The sequence below is a fragment of the Pituophis catenifer genome, unplaced genomic scaffold (assembly GCF_029215685.1).
Source record: "Pituophis catenifer annectens isolate HBS135680 unplaced genomic scaffold, rPitCat1.0.hap2 SCAF_7, whole genome shotgun sequence".
Classification (NCBI taxonomy): Eukaryota; Metazoa; Chordata; class Lepidosauria; order Squamata; family Colubridae; genus Pituophis; species Pituophis catenifer.
This window is the reverse complement of record NW_027256887.1, coordinates 2,403,772-2,426,912: the sequence shown is the minus strand read 5'-3', so window position 1 is coordinate 2,426,912 and position 23,141 is coordinate 2,403,772. Positions and strand designations below refer to the sequence as shown.

The 23,141-nt window shown below is 42.8% G+C and overlaps 2 protein-coding genes across 7 annotated transcripts in view; one reads left to right on the top strand and one right to left on the bottom strand.

Moving 5' to 3' along the window:
• FGFR1OP2 (FGFR1 oncogene partner 2) overlaps positions 1-3,738 on the bottom strand; it is a 9,241-nt gene extending 5,503 nt beyond the window's left edge. The window contains exons 1-2 of one of the 3 annotated variants that reach the window (XM_070948055.1): positions 3,644-3,738; positions 67-203 (exon numbers count right to left, since the gene is read on the bottom strand). In XM_070948055.1, the coding sequence (XP_070804156.1) occupies positions 67-201 (135 nt within the window). In that variant the 5' untranslated portion in view covers positions 202-203; positions 3,644-3,738. Of the gene's footprint in view, positions 1-66; positions 204-1,944; positions 2,295-3,643 lie in introns of those variants that run through there. The other 2 variants (XM_070948054.1, XM_070948053.1) reach the window with 2 other exon arrangements.
• The window catches only part of INTS13 (integrator complex subunit 13), a 26,300-nt gene continuing 6,870 nt past the window's right edge, over positions 3,712-23,141 (top strand). Inside the window, exons 1-11 of one of the 4 annotated variants that reach the window (XM_070948048.1) lie at positions 3,712-3,842; positions 7,701-7,932; positions 8,903-8,977; positions 10,235-10,437; positions 13,238-13,318; positions 15,194-15,284; positions 16,917-17,045; positions 20,092-20,176; positions 21,291-21,380; positions 21,617-21,706; positions 22,390-22,568. In XM_070948048.1, the coding sequence (XP_070804149.1) occupies positions 3,712-3,842; positions 7,701-7,932; positions 8,903-8,977; positions 10,235-10,437; positions 13,238-13,318; positions 15,194-15,284; positions 16,917-17,045; positions 20,092-20,176; positions 21,291-21,380; positions 21,617-21,706; positions 22,390-22,568 (1,386 nt within the window). Of the gene's footprint in view, positions 3,843-4,213; positions 4,289-7,700; positions 7,933-8,902; positions 9,299-10,234; positions 10,438-13,237; positions 13,319-15,193; positions 15,285-16,916; positions 17,046-20,091; positions 20,177-21,290; positions 21,381-21,616; positions 21,707-22,389; positions 22,569-23,141 lie in introns of those variants that run through there. The other 3 variants (XM_070948049.1, XM_070948050.1, XM_070948051.1) reach the window with 3 other exon arrangements.

Sequence of the window (23,141 nt, the reverse complement as noted above, 5' to 3'; positions counted from 1 at the left end):
ACATTTTAAAATACCAGAATGAAGCAGTTAGTTTCTGAATAATAATTATTAAGAGAGAAGAAAAACCTGTTTCATTGCTTCCACTCGTTTGTTGAGATCGGTAGTTTGTTCAATGAGCGCTTCTGCTGCAGTGTCATGCTCTCTTAATCGCTCCACTAACGCTTTGGCATCAGCTAGGGCCTTCTCAATTGTGCAACTCATTTCTAAAAATTAAAATAGAAGATAATGTTATACAATATCAGCTACCCTTCCACTTTTGAGTTTGTCAGAAGCAGCATTTAAGTTGTCTGGCATCCTGAACATGCAGACTAAATGAAGTATGAAAATGTGAGTCTTTTTCCTTTTGTTAATGTCACTGAATGTTTATTTTATCCTTTATACTATATTATTCTATAGTACATCTTGATACAATACAGACGCAAGATAGACTTCTGCACAGGATTGCCTTAATTTATATTACTTGTAAATCACAGCTTGGAAATTATATTGCCATGCTTCCAATATGTATGTCCTGTATTTTGAGTAGAATATTAACTGTCATCCTAGATATTCTGAAACTTATCATGTTGAGAGACTTTTTAATTTTTGTAACAGTATTGTATAAGTATGCAAGGCCTCTTGGTGACCCCAATACATTGAATGAGGCTTCTGCACTGACAAAGTATACATCAATAACAATATAAAAAAATCTTTTGCACCCTCATAATACAACATAAGAATTAGGGGAAACATTAATAAGTTTTAATTTCACAGAAATCTATTGCTTGTAGTTATTCCTTGCTAAATGGTGACACTGGTAAAATACACAAACAATTCAGGTCACCCCCGCTTCCTCTTCAAAGGTTATTTTATTGTTTGTCACAAAGCAACTGCAGCAACAAGAACCTACTTTGCAAATTACCCTAATTTAATATTTCCTGTCTGATACATATGTAGAGTTTTCGTAACAGAAACGGAAATCACAAATGAGCTTTTAAATAAAGCTCCTAAATTTAAACATAACTTTCTGCAAAAGTTTTCTTACTGTTTTTAAGGTATCTATTGATTTTCTGAGTTACCTTGTTTAGAAATAAATCCTCTTCACTGATCATTGATCACTTTCTCACTAACCAAGGGAAATCTGAATACTGAATCTATTGGGTGGTCTTATCAGTATCACTCAGCATATTGTACAGTATTTGTGAACTGATTGAAATAGAGATGCAACAATGGAGGGAAACCATTATTGGCTACATTCCAAATAAAATGGAAAGCTGAGAACTTGACACAGGCACTAAACTACAATAACATCTGCATTTTGTAATCTTGCAGATGTTATTGTACTTTAGTTCCTGTATCAGCTTCTCATTTTCTTTTGAATGTAGCTAATATTGTATCTGTACCCCTAAGTAACATAATCAGTGCAAGGAGAGGGAGGGAGAGGAGGAAAAATTGTGGGATCTTTTATGGTCTCTGAGCTCAGTGGTTTCCTTGCACACGTTTCCTTGCCCAACTAGGTAACATCAACAGTGCTGGAAGGGAGTGGGGTTTGCAGGGAAGAGGAAGAGGACTATAGGATCCTTGGTGCTCTATGAGCTTGGTTACAGGTAGTCCTCAACTTACAACCACACCTTAGCCCCAAATTTATGTTGCTGAGAAATTTGTTAAGTGAGTTTTGCCCCATTTTACAGCTTTTCTTGCCTCAAATGAATCACTGCAGCTGTTACATTAGTAACATGGTTGTTAAGTGAATCTGGGTTCCTCATTGACTTTGCTTGTCAGGTCACAATGACTCGGGAGACACAGCAACCATCATAAATATCAACCAGTTGTCCCAAGCATCCGAATTGCGATCATGTAATCATGGGACTGCTATAATGGTGGGAAATGTAAAAAAGGGTCGTCTCTTTTTTTCAGTGCAGTTTGAACGGTTCACCAAATAAACCATTGTAAATTGAGGATTACCTGTATTTTCTTGCAGATGTTTCATTGCCCAACTAGGGAACATCATCAGTGCCAGAAAGGAGGAGGGATTTGCTCGGTTTACAGTGTCTCCCTCTGCCAAAGACTAAACTCCCAACAATGCCCAGGAATAGGTATAAAACAAATGTGTTAAATATCCTCACAACACACTCCACCAGGCTAAAAAATAAGGTGGTATGCAGAGACACCCAAGCCCTCTTAAAGAAGGAGAGGAGACCCAAGCTTGGCCCACTTCTTGCCAGGCCTGGCCTTTGCTCCCTTCAGTTCCAGGCCAGGATGGAGGGAAATTATTTTTATTGCCCCTTTAAATGTACGCTAATCAGCATACATGAAAATTAAATTTCGTGACATTTGGCTCTTAAAGGGTCACCAACCTCCAATGTACACTACATAAATGTGGCCAATAAATGAATAAAAAATGATGCATATAACCACATATATTATATGACACAAGGACATGACTATTAATTAATGTATTGATTAATTATGCATACCCCCCACATATATTGTATGCCACAGGGACATGGCCAATAAGTAGTTAGTTAATTATGCATATCCCCACATATAGTATATGACACAGGGACATGCCTAATAAATAAATAAAAATATGCATTTACTCACATCCCCCACATACATTATAGGACACAGAGCCAAGACCAATAAATAATTAACTGATTATGCATATCCCCACATGTATTATATGACACAGGGACATGGCCAATAATTAATGAGTTAATTGATTATGCATATCCCCACATGTATTATATGACACAGGGACATGGCCAATAATTAGTTAATTGATTATGTATATCCCCACATGTATTATATGACACAGGGACATGGCCAATAATTAGTTAATTGATTATGTACATCCCCACATGTATTATATGACACGGGGACATGGCCAATAATTAGTTAATTGATTATGCATATCCCCACATATATTATCAGACAGGGACATGGCCAATAATTAATGAGTTAATTATGCATATCCCCACATATATGACACAGGGACATGGCCAATAATGTTAATTAATTGATTATGCATATCCCCACATATATTATGTGACACAGGGACATGGCCAATAATTAGTTAATTAATTATGTATATCCCCACATATATATGACACAGGGACATGGCCAATAATTAATGAGTTAATTATGCATATCCCCACATGTATTATATGACACAGGGACATGGCCAATAAACAAACACATAAATAAAGAAAAAATATGCGCCTACTCACATCCATTATACGACACAGGGACAAGGCATATAAACAAATAAATAAGTAAATGAATGAACGAACGAATAAATAAAAAAATTACGCCTATATCCCCATCCCCACATTTATTACAGATGACGCAGGGGCTTTCCCCCTCAGGCAGGGGCGTCCCGCTCCCGAATAGCCCCGTCGGGCATCTCCGGCCTCGGAGGGGGGGGGGGGGGAAAGAAGAAGGAAAAAAAAAGCGTCACCCTTCCCCCCCCCTCAGGAACCGTTTTAACGGCCTTTCCCAACCGTCGCTCCCGCGCGCCCACCCCGCCAGCCAATCAGAGCGCGGCTAGGCCACACACGCTCTCTTTCCCCCCTCCCCTCACGCGCGCATCCACCTCAGAGGACGCGTGCGCGCGCACCCTCCTCCAACCGCCACAAAAAAAAAAAAAAACCTCCCCTCTCACCGATGGTTCCGATTCATTCCTTTGCGCCCCCCCCCCCCACCCGGCAGGGCGCAGACGCGGGCGAGAGGATGTGGAGGGACGCCGGCGGCTCCGCCGCTTCGCCGTCCGCCTACCGCGTCGCCCCTTCACACGGCGGCAGCTCGAAGGACAAGAGGAAGAGGCACCGGCCGGCCGGGCGACCCCATGGGGCAGCGGTGAGGTAGGTAAGCGCGAGAGCCGCTGGTCGCCGCTTGGAAAAAGAGGAGAGAGAGGGAGACCGATGCGGGCGAAGCGAGTTATCGCGAGATTTGGCCTCTCCCTCCGTCCCTCCCCTTTGCCTAGGTAGTGAAATATCGCGAGGTGGGTTTCTTTTTTTTTTTTTTTTTCCTCCCTTCCTCTCTCGACGCTCCCCTCCCGGAGGAAACTTCGCTTGGAAGTCTCGCGAGGTTTTGCTTAGCCTGAAAAAAAAAAAAAAAGGCGGGGGAATTCCCTAGCCAATGAAGCGTCCCGCCCGAAGTCTCGCGAGACGTTAGTTGCTCTCTCTCTCTCCCTCTTTTCCCTCTTCCCCGCCCTCTGTGATTCGCCCGAGAGTGAAAGATGCTCAGGGCGCATGCGCGATCTGCTCCCTGGAAGTAGAAGAGAGTCTGAAAGTCAAGAGTGGCTGCTGTAAGGCAACATAACGTTGTGTGATTTTGTGTGTGTGTGTGTGTGTTATGGGAGGGAGAGTCTATGGGGTTGAAAAAATAACGGTTGGCGGGGGCTCTTGCATTATTTAAATCAAGCTTCCCACCTTGCAAAGGGGATGGCTGCTTCCTCCTTTTATTGCAGGTAGTCCTCGACTTACGACCATGCTTTTGCACTCCCCCCCCCGTTTTACGACCTCCCTTGCCACGGTCGGTAAGTGAATCCGTGCAGTTGTTAAGTGAGTCGCGCTGTTGTTAAAGCAAATCTGACTTCCCCCATCGACTTTGCTGGTCAGGAGGTGGTCGCAAAAGGGGATCACGTGACACCCCCCCCGGGACGCTGCGACCGTCATAAGTGTGAGTCTGTTGCCAAGCCTCTGAATTTTGATCTTGTGGCCATGGGCAAGGCTGGAGTGTGAAAAGCGGCCATACGTCACTTTTTTCAGTGCCGTTTGTAACTTTGAATGGTCGCTAAACGAACTCTTGTAAGACGAGGACTGCCCGTACTTTGACGCGAAGCAAATTGCCAAGGCATCCCTACAGTGAGAGTGGCCCACGAACAGACCTGCTAGTTTAAAAGAGCCTTGGTGGTGCAGCGGACTAAAGCGCTGTTAAAGTAGCACTTAGCTGCCAGCTGCCTGCAATTACTGCGAGTTCAAATCTCACCAGGCTCAAGGTTGACTCAGCCTTCCATCCTTCCGAGGTAGGTAAAATGAGGACCCGGATTGTGGGGGCAATAAGATGACTTTGTATAAAAAAGAACACCGCTTGGGGGGGCCAAAAAGCCCTACTAAGCAGGTATATACAAGAGTATGAAGTCTATTGCTTAACGCATTGTAAGCCGCCCTGAGTCTCCGGAGAAGGGTGGCATATAAATTGAATCAATCAATCAATCAATCAATAAAATTAAAAGTTAACTTGCAATTTTTAAAAAATAGTTATAATGGTAGCTAGTACAAGTAGTCTTTGACTTACGACCACAATTGAGCCCAAGATTGATGTTGATAAGTGAGTTTTGACCTATTTTACGACTTTGCATGGACTCCATGCACCGAGTTCAGATTCTGCAGTGGTAGGGGGAGGAGCTTGTATCCAAAAGCGTCTGAATTTTGATCACATGACTATGGGGGGGGAGGCTTGCAACGGTCGTAAGTGTGAAAAATGACCTTAAGCCCCTTTTTTCAGTGCAGATGTTACAACTAAGTGAACCGTTGTAAATCGAGGAGCACCTGTATTTTATTCTGTGCTTTGATGGATGGGCTTATTTTATTTGTGCCTTTCGTTCTTCCCAACCTGTGATTAGCTGGGGAAGTGTGAAGGTGGCATGATTCGAACACGTACCCCAAAAAAACTTTTCTCCTGCCTCAATGCACTGAGTTCAGATAATGCAGGGAGAGGAAGAGGAAGAGCTTTTATCCAAAAGGAAAAACAGAATGCTGCACCAGTGGTCCTCAACTTACAACAATTCATTTACTGACCATTGGCACTGAAAAAAAAAGTGATTTATGACAGTTTTTCACAATTACAACCTTTGCAGCATCCCCCATGCTTATGTGATCAAAATTCAGGCGCTTGGCAACTGGCTCATATTTATGACGGTTGCAGAGTCCCGGGGTCACGTGATCCCCTTTTGCGACCTCCTGGCAAGCAAAGTCAAGGGGGTAGCCGGATTCACTTAATAACCGTGTTACTAATTTATCAGCTGCAGGGATTCCCTTTAAGAAATGTAGCGAGAAAAAGTTGTAAAATGGGACAAAACTCACTTTGCAAATGTGTGACTTAGCAACATAAATTCTGGGCTCTGTTATGGTCGTAAGTCGAGGACTACCTGTATAAAGATTGATTGCAAGCTAAAGCTCTCTACAAGAATCTGAGCTACTAACGGTCAAGGGAAAAGAGCGGGAGATAAGAGAGGCTGGACTTAGCGCTCTTATGGACATGCAGCGACTCATGACTGATGATGTGTTTGACCCCTCCCTCGGACTCAGCCTGGTCATCTACATCCAGTTCATTTAGGGACCGAAGTTACATTGGCACAAAAAAGCGAATTTATGACTGTTTTTCACACAACCTCCCCATGGTCACATGATCAAAATACAGAAGCTTCACAACTGATTTGTATTTATGACGGTTGCAGGGGGAGGTGTCAGGCGATCCCCTTTTGCAACCTCCTGACAAGTCAGTGGGGAAGCCGGATTCACTTAACGACCGTGTTGCTAACTTAACAACCGCAGTGATTCAAAAATGGTCATGAAATGGGGGGGAAAAAATTAACTTAAAATGTTTAGCTTAGCAGTGGAAGTTTGGGACTCAATTGTTGTGCTAAGTCGAGGACTACCTGTCTAGCGGAGGCCTGCAAAAGATTACGCAGTTCCCCTCTCCGTCTGTTTAACAAAGCGTCTTGCTCAGCAACTGCAGGGAAGTGAGGAAGGGGCCTGTCCAAGGAGCCCCCTGCAATTGCAGATTGGTCTCCCAAATCCTGAGGGGTGTGGATGACAAGCCATGGAATCAAAATAACCATGCGCGCATTTGTGCTGTTGTGCAAAGGACTTGCCTTAGTCAGCTTGTTTCATAGTGCCAGGATGCCTGTGTCTGCAGATGCTCATAGTTTACTAACTTTAAGTTTTTGGCTGAGTTCAGGCAAGTGTGCTAAGTTAATATTTACTCCACCTTAGATGTAAACTCCAATTTACTTGAATCCAAGTCTTTGTTGAATCTAGTTCCACCTGTCCATGGGGTTTTCTTGTCAACAATCAGGAAGCAGTTGGCCACTGCTGCATTCCACAATATCTGTGTGTTGTGTGTGTGTTTATTTTCTGCCGGTTTCACAATCCAGTGGCAGGAAGTTGTAGCACCTGGCTGACCTTGGCTGATCTCAAGAAAAGTCAAGTTGGATCAGATCTGCTTAGGACATGAATAAGAAAACACCAAAAAAAAAAAAAGGGGGGGGGAGGGGAGGGGAGGAAACCACTGTTTTTTTAATCAGTGCTGGGATCCGATAGAGTTTCATGGAACATCTGTCGATTTGGAACATAAAATATAAATAGACAAAACAACTGGACTGAACAAATCTTTGTAGTGAAGTGAAAAATTGCCACTTGAAATTTAGTAGGTATAGAACTTTACCCTTAAGATCTAAAGTATTATTTGTATAAGTGTCTGAAAACTTACCAGATAGTTCCATACCTTCATTTTTGTGATATCCCTCTCCTTCTCCTCAATGCAGCCCCAATAGTTTAATTTTGTTTAAAACATTATTCTTCATTTGTGCAAGAAGCTGTCTTACGCAGGTGTTCAATGTTTACGATGTTCAATGTTGTTACAGTATCATCATTTGCATTTAATAGTCTCATTTTTAATTGATGTAGTAGTGTTAAATCTTTAATTTGTTGCAGAAAGAAAATGAAGCTTTTCTCGGAGTCGCATAAAACAGTTTTTGTGGTAGATCACTGCCCCTACATGGCAGAATCCTGTCGACAACATGTTGAGTTTGATATGCTGGTAAAGAATCGGGCGCAGGGAATCATACCTCTCGCCCCTATCTCTCGATCCCTCTGGACCTGTTCAGTGGAGTCCTCCATGGAATACTGCAGGATAATGTATGATATATTCCCGTTTAAAAAACTAGTAAGTATCCCTTATCTTTTATAATCAATAAGGTTTTGTAAATAAGAGCTTCTCTGCTACCACGATTGTTGAGTATATATCCACAATCGGGGTAAGTCAAATCCCGAAGAATCAAATAAAGGCTTCAGTGTGAAATCTTGATTCTGTCTAGTAACACCAGGCAAAGAATATTGATCTCAAATTCACTGCAAGGTACTGTTTACTAATTCAGTTGAGGATCGTAGGCTGACATGCTGTATATCTTGCATCTTCAGTACTTAGACGTATTTCAGTACTTCCTACCTTTGTAGGAAACTTACCCACATACGCGTTTAAAATACAAGATCTTTCAGATTCAGTAATAAATTACTATATTTTAAATATACATAGAGGAAAATTAATTAACTAGAAGCCTGAAGAAAATTTAGTTCATAACACTAAATGCCAGCCATATAGAGGCTTCCCACCCATTTTTGCATTAACACATCGTACGAATATTCATATGATCTGCTAAACCCTGGAAAAAAGATAGCAGACTTTTGCTACCATTTTATCCCTCTGGTACATGTACTGAGGAGCCAAATCCTTCAGCTCATGGTTGACTATAGGCCCCAACAAGTATGTTTGTCAGTCTAAGAGCCCTGGTGGCCCAGTGGTTAGAATGCTGTATTGCAGGCTAACTCTGCCGACTGCCAGGGGTTCGATCCTCATTGGCTGAAGGTTGACTCAGCCTTCCATCCTTCCGAGGTCGGTAAAATGAGGACCCAGATTGTTGGGGACAAGATCCGGACTCTGTAAACCGCTTAGAGAGGGCCGTGAAGCACTGCGAAGCACTATATAAGTCTAAGTGCTATTGTTATTGCTAAGGCAAGGGTTCCCAGAAGGAACTCAGTTAGTGTTATGCTTTCCCCAAACCATGGAAATATTTGGCAGCGTTGATTGTATCGTTACACAACTGTCATCATTAAAAGTTGTTACGTACACTTTTCAGGCAAACTTCATTGTAAGCGATTCTGGAGCAAACGTCTTAAACTCGTGGAACCAGGAAGACCAAAACTTGCAGGAGGTAAATGAAATTATTAAGGATCTACACCGTTGTTGTCACTTCAGAAAGTAGACCGATGTTAGATCCAAGCAGAGTTAGATTCTACCAAAATCTAAGGCTAACCCAGCCATGGCTTAAATTCAACTCAGTCTAAATTCCAGGCAGTCAACTGCTACTCTTCAGCATGGTAGAACCAGAGGTGGGATTCAGCCGGTTCGGATCGGTTTGGGTGAACAGGATGTTAATTTTTACCTCTGGTTTGGTGAACCGGTAATTCTGACGACTGGCTGGCCCCGCCCCTCCCCTCCCAGGAGTCCCCATGTGGCCCGTTTTGGATCCCAGGTAAGTGCAGGGGTCGCGTGGAGCCCGGGGAGGTGGAAAACAGGCTTCCCAGAGGCTCGTGGAGTGTAAAAATGGGCCTATTTTCTGCCTCCGGAGCCCGGGGAGGTGGAAAACGGGCCCTCCACAGCCCGTTTTTGCTCCCAGGAGGCTGCAGGGAGGCCTACTAGGCCCAAAACGGAGCGCAAAGGGTTGTGGCGCGGCCCGATTTTACTCCCAGGGGGGATGCAGGAGGCCAAATGCTGCCTGTCACAGCCCTGGCCACACCCACCCAGCTGGTCATTAGGGCAGAGAACCAGTTGTTAACCAGACCTGGACGACATCTTCGAATCTGGCTGTTTGAGAAAGTTGCATAACCTTCTCAGAGACTCTTCCCATCCTGCTTACAAGCTTTTTGGACCGTTGCCTTCTGGCAGAAGATACGGGACAATTAAAACTCTTGACCACACATTTTTCTGAATCGTTTTTATCCCAGAGCTATAATTGCACTCGACCATGAACTAAAGGGCCACCATCCGTGAGCTGTTGGACAGCATTACTTGGTCTGTTGTGTGGGTGTTTGGGTGGTTGAGGGGTGGGGAATTTGTGGTGGGTGGGTGGGGGGATTGTTGGGGATTGTTATGTGTGTTGGACCTGGTCTTTGGGTCTTAAGTGAATTTCGTTGTATGGGTATACTGTGTATACACGTACAGTGACAATAAAGTTGTTATTATTATTATAATTTATTTGAATCCCACCACTGGGTAGGACACTTACGAAGCAGAGCTTAAGAAGATGGCTTTAGGTTTAGAGAAGAAGGACTAGAAAGAAGCATTCCCCAGGGGTGGTGGAGTCATTCCCAGTAAATCATATGGAAAAAACTTTACTTAATTAGTGTCTCTTTAGCTTTGGAAGCCGAGAAGTTTAAGGAGGAACCAAGCCTATTTCTTTCTTGATCAGCTAATGGCCGCTTTGGCCGCAGTCGGGCCTCCCAATCCTCGCGCGGACCCAGAAAGCTGCAGTATCCTACACGGCTTAGTAGCAGCCGTTGAAGCTCTTTGCAAAATTACCGAGTACCAGCACGAGGCTCGGACCTTGCTAATGGAGAACGCCGACCGTGTGGGAAACAGAGGGCGAATCATCTGCATTACTAACGCAAAGAGGTTTGTTAAGCGTCGCGTTAAAGGGCCAATCTTGGCGCTAAGCCACCTCCCACCCACGTTCTGATTTGTCTGTAAGGTTTATGCAGGTAGCCCTCGACTTACGACCACAGTGGAGCTCAAAACTTCCATCCCTGAGCGAGACAGTGGTTGAGTGAGTTTTGCCCCATTATACGACTTTTCTCGCCCCCGTCGTTAAGCGAATCACAGCAGGTGTTAAGCTACTAATAAGGTTGTTGAGGGAATCAGGCTTCCCCGTTGCCTTTGCCTGACCAAAGGTCGCAAAAAGGGATCACGTCACACACACACACACACACACACACACACACACACACACACACAGAGGATACTGCAACCGTCGTAAGCATGAATTGGTTGCCAAGTGTCTGAATTTTGATCACGTGACCATGGGGATGCTGAAATGGCCCTAAGGTTGAAAAAAACGGTCATAAATCCCTTTTTTTCAGTGCTGTCGTTAACTTCAAACGGTCACTAAATGAACTATTGTAAGTTGAGGACCTTATGTGACTAAAATATCAACCAGTTGAGTGTAGCCATTTGCTCTTGTCACTCAGCAGATTGGGAGTGTAACATTCACCTTGGAAAACATTTGTTAATACAGGTAGTCTTCGACTTATAACAGTCCGTTAAGTGAGCTTTCGAAGTTAAAACGGCCCTGGAAAAAGTGACTTATGGCCATTGTTCACACCTTCAGTATGACTGCTGCAGCATCACTACAGTCACGTAATTTATATTTGGATGCTTGACAACTGCTTCATATTTATGACAGTCCCGGGGTGTTGTATGATCCCCTTTTGCGGCCTTTCAACAAACAGTCAATGGGGAAGCCAGATTCACTTAACAACGGTGGCCAGAAAAGTTTAGTTTAGTTTAGTTTAGTTTATTATATATTTTATTTATTTGTTTATTTATTTATTTAGTTAGTTAGTTAGTTTATTATATTATAAGGGGGAGGGCCTTCTCTGTGGGGGCACCTACCCTCTGGAATCAGCTGCCCCCAGAGATAAGTAGAATCCAAGACCTCGGTGCCTTCCGCTGTGCCCTTAAAACCTTCTTTTTCCAGCAAGCCGGGCTGGCCTAACACTTTTAAAAATGTTTTTAATTGTTTGTTATTGTTTTTAATCATGGGGCCAAATTTATATATATCTTTTTATTTGTATTTTAATGTTTGTAGTTTATGTTTTTATTTGGCTGTTCACTGCCCTGCGTCCTCAGGGAGAAGGGCGGTATACAAATTTGAAAAATAAATAAATAAATAAATAAATAAATAAATAAATAAATAAATAAATAAATAAATAAATAAATAAAAAAATAAAAAAATAAATAAAAAAAAAATATTTATATACCGCCCTTCTCCCAAGGGATTCAGGGCGGTGAACAGCCATGGTAAAAAACAATGTACAACAAAAATTAAAAGCTTATTAAAAGAATTCAATCATTCGGCCAAATTTAAAACAATCAACTAAAATCATTTTAAAACCCCTATCAAAACCCAGTTTAAAAAACCTTTATCCTGTCAGACCAGCTTGCTGGAATAATAGGGTCTTCAGAGCACGACGGAAGGTGCAGAGGTCGGGGATCCTTCGTATGTCCGGGAGCAGTTCGTTCCATAGGGCCGGAGCCCCCACAGAGAAGGCTCTCCCCCTGGGGGTCGCCAGCCTACACTGTTTGGCTGACGGCACCCTGAGGAGGCCCTCTCTGTGGGAGCGTATTGGTCGGTGGGAGGCAATCGGTGGCAGAATGCGGTCCTGTAGGTAACCAGGTCATAAAAATGGGGCAAAAACTCACTTAACAAATTTCTCACTTAGCAACATAAATTTTGGACTTAATTTTGTGGTCGTAACGCGAGGTTTGCCACCATGTTTGATTAATTTGATCCTGAATCCACCTTTCTCCATTAACTTCGGAATTAAGTTATAAATTAGTAATGAAATAATTGTTAAGGAGAAATCTCCCTCGAGTTGAGCAAACTTACTGACGCTTATACTGATGTGATTCTTCCTTGGGAATAGGAAAGAAACATTTTATACCATTGAGTATTTTTTTTTCCTCCCAGTTTTCCAGATCAGGATAAAACAGTGGCAAAACTGTTAACGAATTGAAAACTTAACGGATTTTCAAATTCAGATCAGAGAAAAAAAAAAAAAAGCTATTCATTAGAGCAATGGGAGATACCGTACAATAGCGTGTTTTAAAAACAATCTTCATGAAAAACTGTTAAGAGTTTGCAGCAATCCAACCAGCACACAAGTAAACAATGCAGCAGGATTCAATTATATAAGAAACTCCTTTATATACAATAACCATACAGGAAAAGCCAGAACTCAGAATCCAGAAGTACAGAATCAATAATCACAGAAGCTATATAATACAGAGGCAATAATGCAAGGACAAAGCAACTCTTTCACACATAACAGTTAAGCTAAGCCACCCAGGCTCCGACCCATTTGGGGTCACCAAACAGTCCCCATTGGCTGACCTGTTATCATGTAACCGTAACAGAGTTGGGAGGGACCTTGGAAGTCATGTAGTCCAACCCCCTGCAGGAAACCTGTACTAGGGATTTGAACCGCCGAACTGCCAACCTTTCTGATCGACAATTCAGATTGAAAATATTGGCCAGTCCCCCACTTCTCTTTCTCTCTTTTCCTGTCTATTCCAATTCATGAATACATCTTATACACTGACAAAAACATATTCACATTTCCATGGGTTATAATAATTACTCTGTATATATCTTTTTTCTAAAATTGGGTGGTTTTTTCCCCCTCTTCCTTTCCAGCGATAGCCATGTACGAATGCTTGAGGGATGTATCCAGGAAACAATAAATGAACACAATAAGTTAGCGGCTAATTCTGACCAGTAAGTGCACAAAACTTATGTTTGGCATATATAATCTTAAAAATGAAGTGCGCAGTTGCATTGTGGACATAGAATCCGCAAGGGCTCGTCAGTTGTGGGACCTTCTGGAAGAGTTGCACAAGAAGTCGAATAATTTGGTGGTAGAGCCAATAGTACAGGACCCAGTTCCATTTTTGATATTTTTAATTAGAACTGTCAAGTCTCCAGGATTTAGGATCTAAGGATTCTGCATCCATTTAATGAAACTCTAATGATTCATTAGAGAATAGATATTCTCTATTGTTTCATAATAGAATATCTATTTCATCAATATCTTTAACTACAGTGTTTCTCCGAAAACATGACCCAACCCAATAATAAGCACAACCCTAATTTTTGGGGGGTGGGCCCAATATTACCCCTACCCCGAAAATAAGCCGGGAGGATGGGTGTGGCCAGCACGAGTGGCAGCGGGGAGGGGGGCAACTGTCCGGCTGCAGCCTGCTGGCCCCTTGGGGCAGCGCAAATACTGCTTTTGCCCTTCTATTTCTGGGCGCAGCGCTTCTGCTTGTTGGGCCGCTTCCCCGAAGCTGGCAGCTCCGCGGCCAGCTGCTTTGCTTTTTCCCTCTTTTTGGGAGGCTCGCAGAAGGCTTTTTTGGCAAAGAGTGTTCTGACCTAGACTTCCTGATATAGTAAAAAGCACACAATTAGTCCCAAAACCCCTTTTTTTTTTATTTTCACGGCTGTGAATTCCTTCCATTCACAGCACGTGCTGAATCACCAAAAGTTTATAAATAGTCCAACAGAAATCTGCCACAGTCCTTCGGATAAGGCTGGTAAACACCCACCTTTATCTTCTTTGACATGCTGCCAAAGACCTAATTGACAATTATCTTGGCGAGGCCACACCGAAACACAGAGACAACAATGGAGCTTCAAAGTACAAACCGACACCATCCACAACGTTGCTTCCTGCAAAGGCCCACGTGCCTTTGCTCTTCCTTTATGTCTTATGGGAGGGGTCAATCATCTCCAAGCCTTACTCCCAAGTCATCCCTTTTGTTTTAACTGTTCTTGCCTTCTGGCAGGTCTGTGCATGCATTCACTAGGAACAGGCTCCCCCTGTTCCTCTGCCTCTCTGATGTCTGACTCTGGAGGCTCCGGAGTCAGCACGTAACTCCCAGCTGGCCCTGGCCCCATCTCTGCCTCTGACGCAGAGCCCTTGTCCGAGCCTTCTCCAGCCTCCAGCACTGGCCCCTGTTCCTCCCCAGCCTCCTCACTGTCCGACTCCACTGCCAGCTCCGCAGGCTGCTGGTGGACCACAACAAATAGGAGGAAAATGGGGAGGGGGGATTTTGCTGCCTGTCATCCATTCCTCAAGCTCAGCACAGACTGAGGAAGGATGACAGGCAGCGAAATCCCCCTCCCCATTTTCCTCCCGTTCGCCAAACAGCCTCCATTCCAAAAGCTGAAGGTTTGGAATGGAGGCCATGGTGCATCCAGCTCACCGAGTCTGGCCTGCTGCATCTCAAAAAAAGTAAGACCGCCTCGAAAATAAGCCCAAGTGCTTATTTTCAAGTCTAAAAGAAAACAAGACTCTGTCTTATTTTCTGAGAAATACGGTAGTTGATTGAGAATCCTTACCTATCCTCCATTATCATGAGAAATTGGTGGCCAAATGCTCCTATCAGAAAATTTGAATAGAAGAATGTCAAAGAGCACGTAGAATATTGATTGGCATTAGAGATTCTTTCTGCCTAGATATTTCCTGAATTTAATAAGAACCACAATCCTGTAAACATTCTGGTGACCTCTGAAAGTTTTTGGTCTTCATTTTTTATCAATGATGGAATGCGCCATTATTTACTTTATGACAAAATATTTTGGCTTCTTCAGTCTTATGCAGATCCAGAAATGCGAGCTGGTTTTAATTCATACTTATCCTGTTGGAGAAGAAAGCCTTGTATCCGATCATCTTAAAAAAGAGGTAAGTTTCTTAAATCAATGTATAAACTCAGATTGGTTTGTGTGTTGTATCTTTAAAACATCAGTTAAGCTATACAGGTACCGTTTCTCACCTGGCACATCCACCTGACACATTAGAGCAAGAAAGCAAGGAATAGCACTATCACTTAGACTTATATAGCGCTTCACAGTGCCTTTACAGCCCTCTCTAAGCGGTTTACACAGTCACCATCTTGCCCCCAACAATCTGGGTCCTCGTTTTACTCACCTCAGAAGGACAGCCTTGAGCCGGTCAGGATTGAACTGCTGGCAATGGGCAGTGAGTTAGCTTGCAGTAGTGCACTCTCACCACTGCACCACCACCCTAAGGAGGTACATCTGTCAGGACACAGAAGAAGGGCCTTCTCCGTGGTGGCTCCCTCCTTGTGGAATATCAGATCTCTTCAGAAATTACACTGGCCCCATTGCGACACTCTTTCAGAAGGCCCTGAAGACATGGTTTTCTCAATGGGACTGGGGGGGACCCAAAGTGCGATGGAGCCCATCAAATGGTTGATTCAAGTGTGTGTTGTCACTGACGGGTGTACGTGTGTGGGTTATATTATTATTATTTTTTACTTTATTTTATATTTTATTTTTTTATTTTATATATTACCGTACTTTTCAGAGTATAAGTGTCAAGTTTCCGAAAGATGCCCTAATTAATTCATGAGCCATGATCCAAACTTCAAAGGAAATGTAGTCATTTATTAGGAGCAACATTCCGGCAATACTCGGATGCAGTTAGGACTGATCCTACGTAGATTTACGTTCCCCTATGACCCTGTCTCTCCCCTCCTCTCTGGCCATGTCATAAATCACATTCTCCAATTAACCACTTTGGCTGGCTGTGAAACCTAACACCCTCCTTCTGATTGCGGTCAGAAAGAATGTATGGAATTCACTTCAGTTCTCCCTCCCTCCTGCTCATGGCAACTTGAAAGCTTTGCAAGTTGACAATAAGATGCAATTTTCCTCCCCTAAAAGAGGGTGGAAATGTTGGTGCGTCTTATACACCGAATACAGCCATTTTTGGCCTCCCGAAGCCCTGCCCCGCGCGTCCCGTTTTTGCAAAAACAGGGTGTGCAGAGCCTTTGGGAGGCCTGCAGACTGCTCCTGGGCGCTGGGAAGGGCAAAAATGCCCCCGTTTTTGCAAAAAAAACAGGGCGCGCAGAGGGTTTGGGAGACCTGCAGAGTGCTCCTGGGGGCTGGGGAGGGCAAAAATCTTTTTTTCTTGCTTACCTCTTTGAAGTCTTGGTGCGTCTTATACACCGGTGCGTCGTATAGTCCGAAAAATACGGTATATTTATTATATTACATTTTTTATTTATTTTATTATTTTGTAACATTATTTATTTTATTATTATATTCTTACATTATTCCATTCCATTCCATTATATTATCTTCTACCTTGTGTTTTTATTTTCTGTAAGCCGCCTAGAGTCCCCGTGAGCGCTAGTAGAGGGGGTGGGTGGGGCTTATATACATTTTCCAAACGGAAGAAATACATTTTTTTTAAAAAAAAAAGAAATGGTTCTCTGAATTGATGGCTTACGGAGGAGTCCATTCCATGTCCGCGTATATGTGTGTGTCTTTTGTCTTTCCTTTGAAAAAGCTCTGCCCTGTTTTAACCAGCGAAGTCCATAGCGTTCGGGCTGGACGTCACCTGGCCACCAGGCTGAACCTTTTAGTTCAGCAGCATTTCGATTTGGCTTCCACCACTATAACTAACATCCCGATGAAGGTAAGCCCCCCCCCCCCTCCGAACAACCTCCTCCCGCCGAAGCCGCCGGGCCCCGTTCCTTTTAAATCCATCGAGCGGGGTTGTTTTTATTTTTTATTTTTTACGATTAATTTTACTGCAAATGATTGCCTTTGCTTTTTTTTTTCCCCCCTCTTCATTATCGCCTTTTTTTTTTTCTTGTTTCTCGTTTTTTTTTCCCTTCTTCTTCTTTTTATTAGCCTACATTCAATGTCTGTGACCAGGTTAGTAAATTTTGACGGAGGAGGAGGAAGAAGGGGAAAAGAAAAAAAAAAAGAAAGAAAAAAGGATCACAGAACAAACAAAGAGCCTTCTTGGCTTTTTAGCAATTTATTCAATTGTTAATGTGGCATTGGAATTTTAATTTTATTTTATGGGGAACAATAGCTTTGTTTTGCTTCAAATGACTTTGTCTGTGATTCTTTTGTTTCCAAAGCCTGTGTTAGAATCTTCCCCCCTGCTGCCCCTTGTGCATATTAGTGACCTAGCCAGCCTTTCTCCCCCTCTGTCTCGTTTCCACGTCCACTCAACACACGAAGGTGTTTGTAACAAGTAGAAAGCAAGAAAGCAAATTCCTTCCCCAAATCAGGCTCTGTTACAGGTACCGTGTTTTCCCGAAAATAAGACCGGGTCTTATATTAATTTTTGCTCCAAAAGACGTATTAGGGCTTATTTTCTGGGTAGGTCTTATTTTGGGGGAAATACGGTACTAAATGCATCCATCTGGCTGACAATATTAACGGGATTATTTTGGAGGTAGGGCTTATATTACGAACATCCTGAAAAATCATGCTAGGACTTATTTTCTGGTTGGGTCTTATTTTCAGGGGAAAGGGTATTTACATCTATATCTATATATCTATATCTAATCTGTCTATCATCTATTTCTATCCTATATAATCTCTCTATACATTCCTCTATCTATCTATCCCCTCTCTCTCATCTATCTCTCTCTCTCTCTCTTTCTTTCTCTCTCTTTCTCTCTCTCTCTCCCTAGCTACCTACTTACCTACCTATAGATATATATAGATTATCTATATATCTATATCTGTAGGTACTGTATTTTCCGAAAAATAAGACTGGCTCTTATATTAATTTTTGCTCCAAAAGACGCATTAGGGCTTATTTTCTGGGTAGGTCTTATTTTTGGGGGAAAACATGGTACCAAATGCATCCATCTGGCTGACAATATTAACTGGGGATTATTTTGGGGGTAGGGCTTATATTACGAGCATCCTGAAAAGTCATGCTAGGACATTTTCTGGTTGGGTCTTATTTTCGGGGAAACAGGGTAGTCCTCCACTTACGACCACAATTGAGCCCCTAAATTTCTGCTGCCAAGCGAGATGTTTGTTAAGTGAGCTTGGCTTCATTGTATGACCTTCCTTGCCCCCGTTGTTAAGCGACTCACTGCAGCTGCTGTGTCCCCGGGGGTTCACGCAATCCCCTTTTTGCGACCTTCTAACAAGCGACGTCAACGGGGAAGCCGGATTCACTTAACAACCGGCATCCTAATTTAAGAACTGCGGTGATTCACTTAACAACGGCTGCAAGCATGGTCCCAAAATGGGGCAAAGCTTCTTTAACAAAGTAGTTTACTTTCCCATTGCTTTATCGGCCTTATTACGACTTGCTCGAGGAAGCCAGATAGATGAATTGTAATCGGGGAGATGTGAGAAAGTGAAGTATTTCTGTTTGCATTGGTTTAAAAAAAATAAATAAAAATAAAACACCTGCACAGAAGGAAAAGTTAGAATAATAGTCAGGATTGTTTGCTGGATTCTAAATCTGCTGGGTACAGATCACAAGCGCAATTTCAGCCCAGAGGGCTTTAGCCATTGTAATTGCATTTAATTGCACTCGACTAGATGCCTTTTAATGTTTGCAAAGACCTTATTTGCAACCGACTGGCCTTCGTGCTGTCGTTCTGCTTTTCTCTTCTTGCCTGTTGTCCTTTCTTTCTTCTCTATGGTTCATTGAAAAAAAAAAAAAACCCGAAGCCCTATGTCGGTCGGTTGGTTTTGCTAATCTGCCATATACATCATGTTTGTCGGTCTGCCCCAGCCGTTGCAAAAACCCTGCTTATATTTTGCTTTTTTTAATGCTTATTGTGCTTTTTTTTTAGTGCTTATTTTGCTTTTTTTTTTTTATCCTTCTGCATGTAGCTTCTAGGCTTCAGCCGTGGCAGCCAGATAAGATTATGTGTGGCTTCTCTGGTTAACCCCCCGCCCCCCAAAACAAACTTCCATAAAAAAAATTAAGAATGGCTAGCTTTTCATCATCTTTTAACGACCCCATAATCCTTTGCGGGGTGGAGTCTGGGCAGCTGAACGGAGCTGAGTGTTTACTGACCGGATGCCCTTACTGTTGCCAGTCCTGAGTTTTGTTCGGCAGATAAATTCTCATCATGCCCAGAGAGAGAAATATCTGCCTCTACCCAGGATCAAACTCACAGCCTCCTGATCGTGAGGCCAGAGCTCCACCTCTAGGCCACCGCACCACTCAATGGCTAGCTTTTCGATTACTGCAAATTCCTTAAGTAATGGAAAAGCTTCCTTATCCGCCATCTACTCGCTGGACAGAAGTGGGTGCTGGATCTGTTTTTATATTGGTATTTTTATTTTAATTTGTCGCCAATTAAAACGAGTTCGCCTCTTTGCTTCTCCCTAGGCCAGAAAAAAGTTAATTTCAAGAAACGTTGAGGTTTTTTTGCAATCCGAAATTTGTGTCTAGGTGAAAATAGGTGAACAATGTAGGACTTTTGGAGTAAACATAATGTTGGCACAAGCTGCCTAGGTCCTTTTTTCGTAAGAGAAGGCATCTCTTTTTTTCCCCCAGAATTCTAATCTATTCGTGTTGCAAGCATTTTTTCCCCCCTTTTGGCAATTTTGTATTAAAAGGCAAAAGGTAGAATTGTCCCTTTACGGATTGAAAAAAAATAATAAAGAAAATAAACTAAAAAAAAAAATGTTTGTTCAGGTAATGTTACAATGCTTGTTTTTTTTTTTAAAAAAAAATAATAATCCAGGAAGAGCAACATGCCAACACCTCTGCCAATTATGATGTGGAACTGCTACATCATAAGGAAGCCCATGTAGACTTTTTAAAAAGCGGTGAGTATGGCAAAAAATAAAAATAAAATCTTTGTATCTGCAAAGGAACAAGAAAATAGTTCACCATTTTATAAGGGTTGTCAGGCTGTTTAATGATCTATTCAGGTAGTCCTCGATTTACGACCAGAATTGAGCCCAAAATGTCTGTTGCTAAGCAAAACATTCGTTAAATGAATTTTACGCCATTTTACCACCTTTCTTGCCACAGTTGTTAATCGCTGCAGTTGTTAAGGTAGGAACATGGTTGTTAAGTGAATCAGGCTGCCCCCATTGACTTGGCTTGTCGGAAGGTGGCAAATGGGGATCATATGACTCTGGGACTCTGCAGCCGTCATAAGTACATGCCTTGCCAAGAGTCCGAGTCTTGATCACGTCATAAGTGTGAACAACGATCATAAGTCACTTTTTTCCTGGGCCCTTGTAACTTCAAACAGTCACTGAATGAACTGTTGTAAATGGAGGACAACCTGTAATATAAATTTCACAAATAATAATAAATAAGGATATGTTATACTTTTTCCAAGAGCAGCAACAAAAGGAACATCTTTGAGCCATGGTGGCACAGTAGTTAGAATGCAGTATTGCAGGCTAAACTCTGCCCACTGCTAGCAGTTCGATCCTAATAGGTTCAAGGTTGACTCAGCCTTCCGTCTTTCCGAGGTCGTAAAATGAGGACCCAGATTGTTGGGGGCAAGGTGCTGACTCTGTAAACCTCTTAGAGAGGGCCGTAAGGCACCGTGAAGTGGTATATAAATTAAAGTGCTATCGCTATATATATCATTTTAAAGCATCCAAGCTTACTGGCTAGGACCCACAGCATTTCTTGCACCAGCAAAAAAAAAATTCTATTTTGACATCCAAGGAAGTTTTGTAGAAAGAAAAATGAGAAATCTCTGTTCAAAATGTTCCAGGATTCAAACCAGTGTCACTGTGTCTTTCAGAGTAATATTAATGCCAGTGGATCAGTCTACAGAATATAATGGGGGCCTGCATTCTTCTTTTCCTTAATTAATGCTTGTTGTAGCAAGACCGTTATTTTGTCCCCTTTTTCAGTCGTGTTGCTATTAAAATATCCTTAAGTTATATTAATCATTCTTCCAACTGTGTATCGCAGGTGATAATCACATGGGTGGCAGCAGCAAAGAGGGAACTTTCAAAGAAACCATCACTTTAAAATGGTGTACCCCCAGAACGAATAGTGTCGGTAAATATCCATTTTTCATCTATAAAGCTTTTCACGTGTTACTTAATCCTAGAGATTGTCCTATTTGTTCCTTTTTTTCCCCTTCTAAATTATGGCCATGGGACAGGGTCATGTTTTTTAAACAACAAACTTGCCTGAATGACAACTTCAAACTCTTTCTGTAAAGAATATGATTTTTAATTAAGATCAGTTATTCTCTAAGAATTGTAAAAATTCTCCTTTTTTTTTTCCCCCAGAACTGCATTATTGCACCGGAGCGTACAGGATATCCCCCGTCGATGTGAACAGCCGGCCTTCTTCTTGCCTAACCAACTTTCTTCTTAACGGTAAAACATTTTCACTCAACCTTCATACGAAACAAAGATTGCCGTTTACTGACGGTGCATTTGGGATTGAACTGGGAGAAACATCATCTGAGACAGAGGTTGGATTCAGTCCTGCCCTCTGGTCCTTTGGAAAATAAGTTGACCCCCTCTTCTTTGTGGCAGCCCCTCAAATACTGAAACACTGCTATCCTGTCTCCCCCTTGTAGTCCTCCTTTTCTCTAGACCGGCCTAAACCGAAATCCTGCAACCGTTCTTCATATGTTTTAGTCTCCAGGCCTTTAATCCTCTTAGTTGCTCTTCTCTGCACTTTTTCCAAAGTCTCATTTTAGTAGCAATATATCAAATTACAAATAAACATTTAATCTATGCCCAAAGGAGACATACCGTGGTCCTCTTTGACTGGTGGTAAAATTGTCTTTTCAAAAACGAGCAAATTACACATCCCTTGAATTTAATCTTGGATAGCTGGGTTTCATAGTATTCACCAGTTTATGATGCCTGTTCACCTGCAGCTTTCGATCTAACTCGAATGTTTCTTCCGCTGTAGGAAAATCTCTTTCTTGGAGTCTAGAAGTCTCTTCCTTGATTGATTTCTTCTTTATTATAAACCAGAAGGATGATTAGGTGTCGCGCAGATCATCACGCAAAATAATTAACAAATATTTTCCTTTTTTTCCCCACAGGCCGCTCTGTATTGTTGGAGCAACCCCGCAAGTCTGGCTCTAAAGTAATCAGTCACATGCTGAGCAGTCACGGAGGGGAGATATTCCTGCACGTGTTAAGCACTTCTCGATCCATTCTGGAGGATCCCCCTTCCATAAGTGAAGGATGTGGGGGCAGAGTCACCGACTACAGGATTACCGTGAGTTTGGCTGAAATCGAAAACAAAGTGTGGCGGCCCCTCCAGCAGCCAAATCAGAGGAGGAGGAGGAGGAGGAGGAGGAGGAGGCGTGGGAGTCAGGGCCAGAGGGAATGCAATTGGTAGAGAGAGAGAGGCAGAGACGGAGCCTGGGCCACCCATCAGCCCTCAGATGGAGAGTCAGTAGCCCCCAGGTCTGGAGGTGGCTGATGAGGAAGAGGAGGAACAGCTGGGTCCAGAACCTGACGCCCGAATGCCAGAAGGCAGAGGAGAGGAGAGCAGTGGAAATCTATGGGCCGGTCCTTGGGATGGAAGAGCTACCAACTGCTAGTGAAGCCCCATCCTAGCTGTGGGGATAAAAGGCAGGGGGCGGAGATGAATAGGTGTGGCAGAAAACTATTCATCTTCCCTGCTGGACAGACTTGTTAGCCTGCTGTGAGAGAGAAACTTTTTGCCGGGGCTGCCGGCGCTCCTAATAAAGGAATCTTTTGAGTTCACTTCAGAGGATTTCTTGTGTTTGGAGAGCTGGGTCAGAACACAAAGGTTAAACTCTAAGCTTCAACCCTAATAGAAATA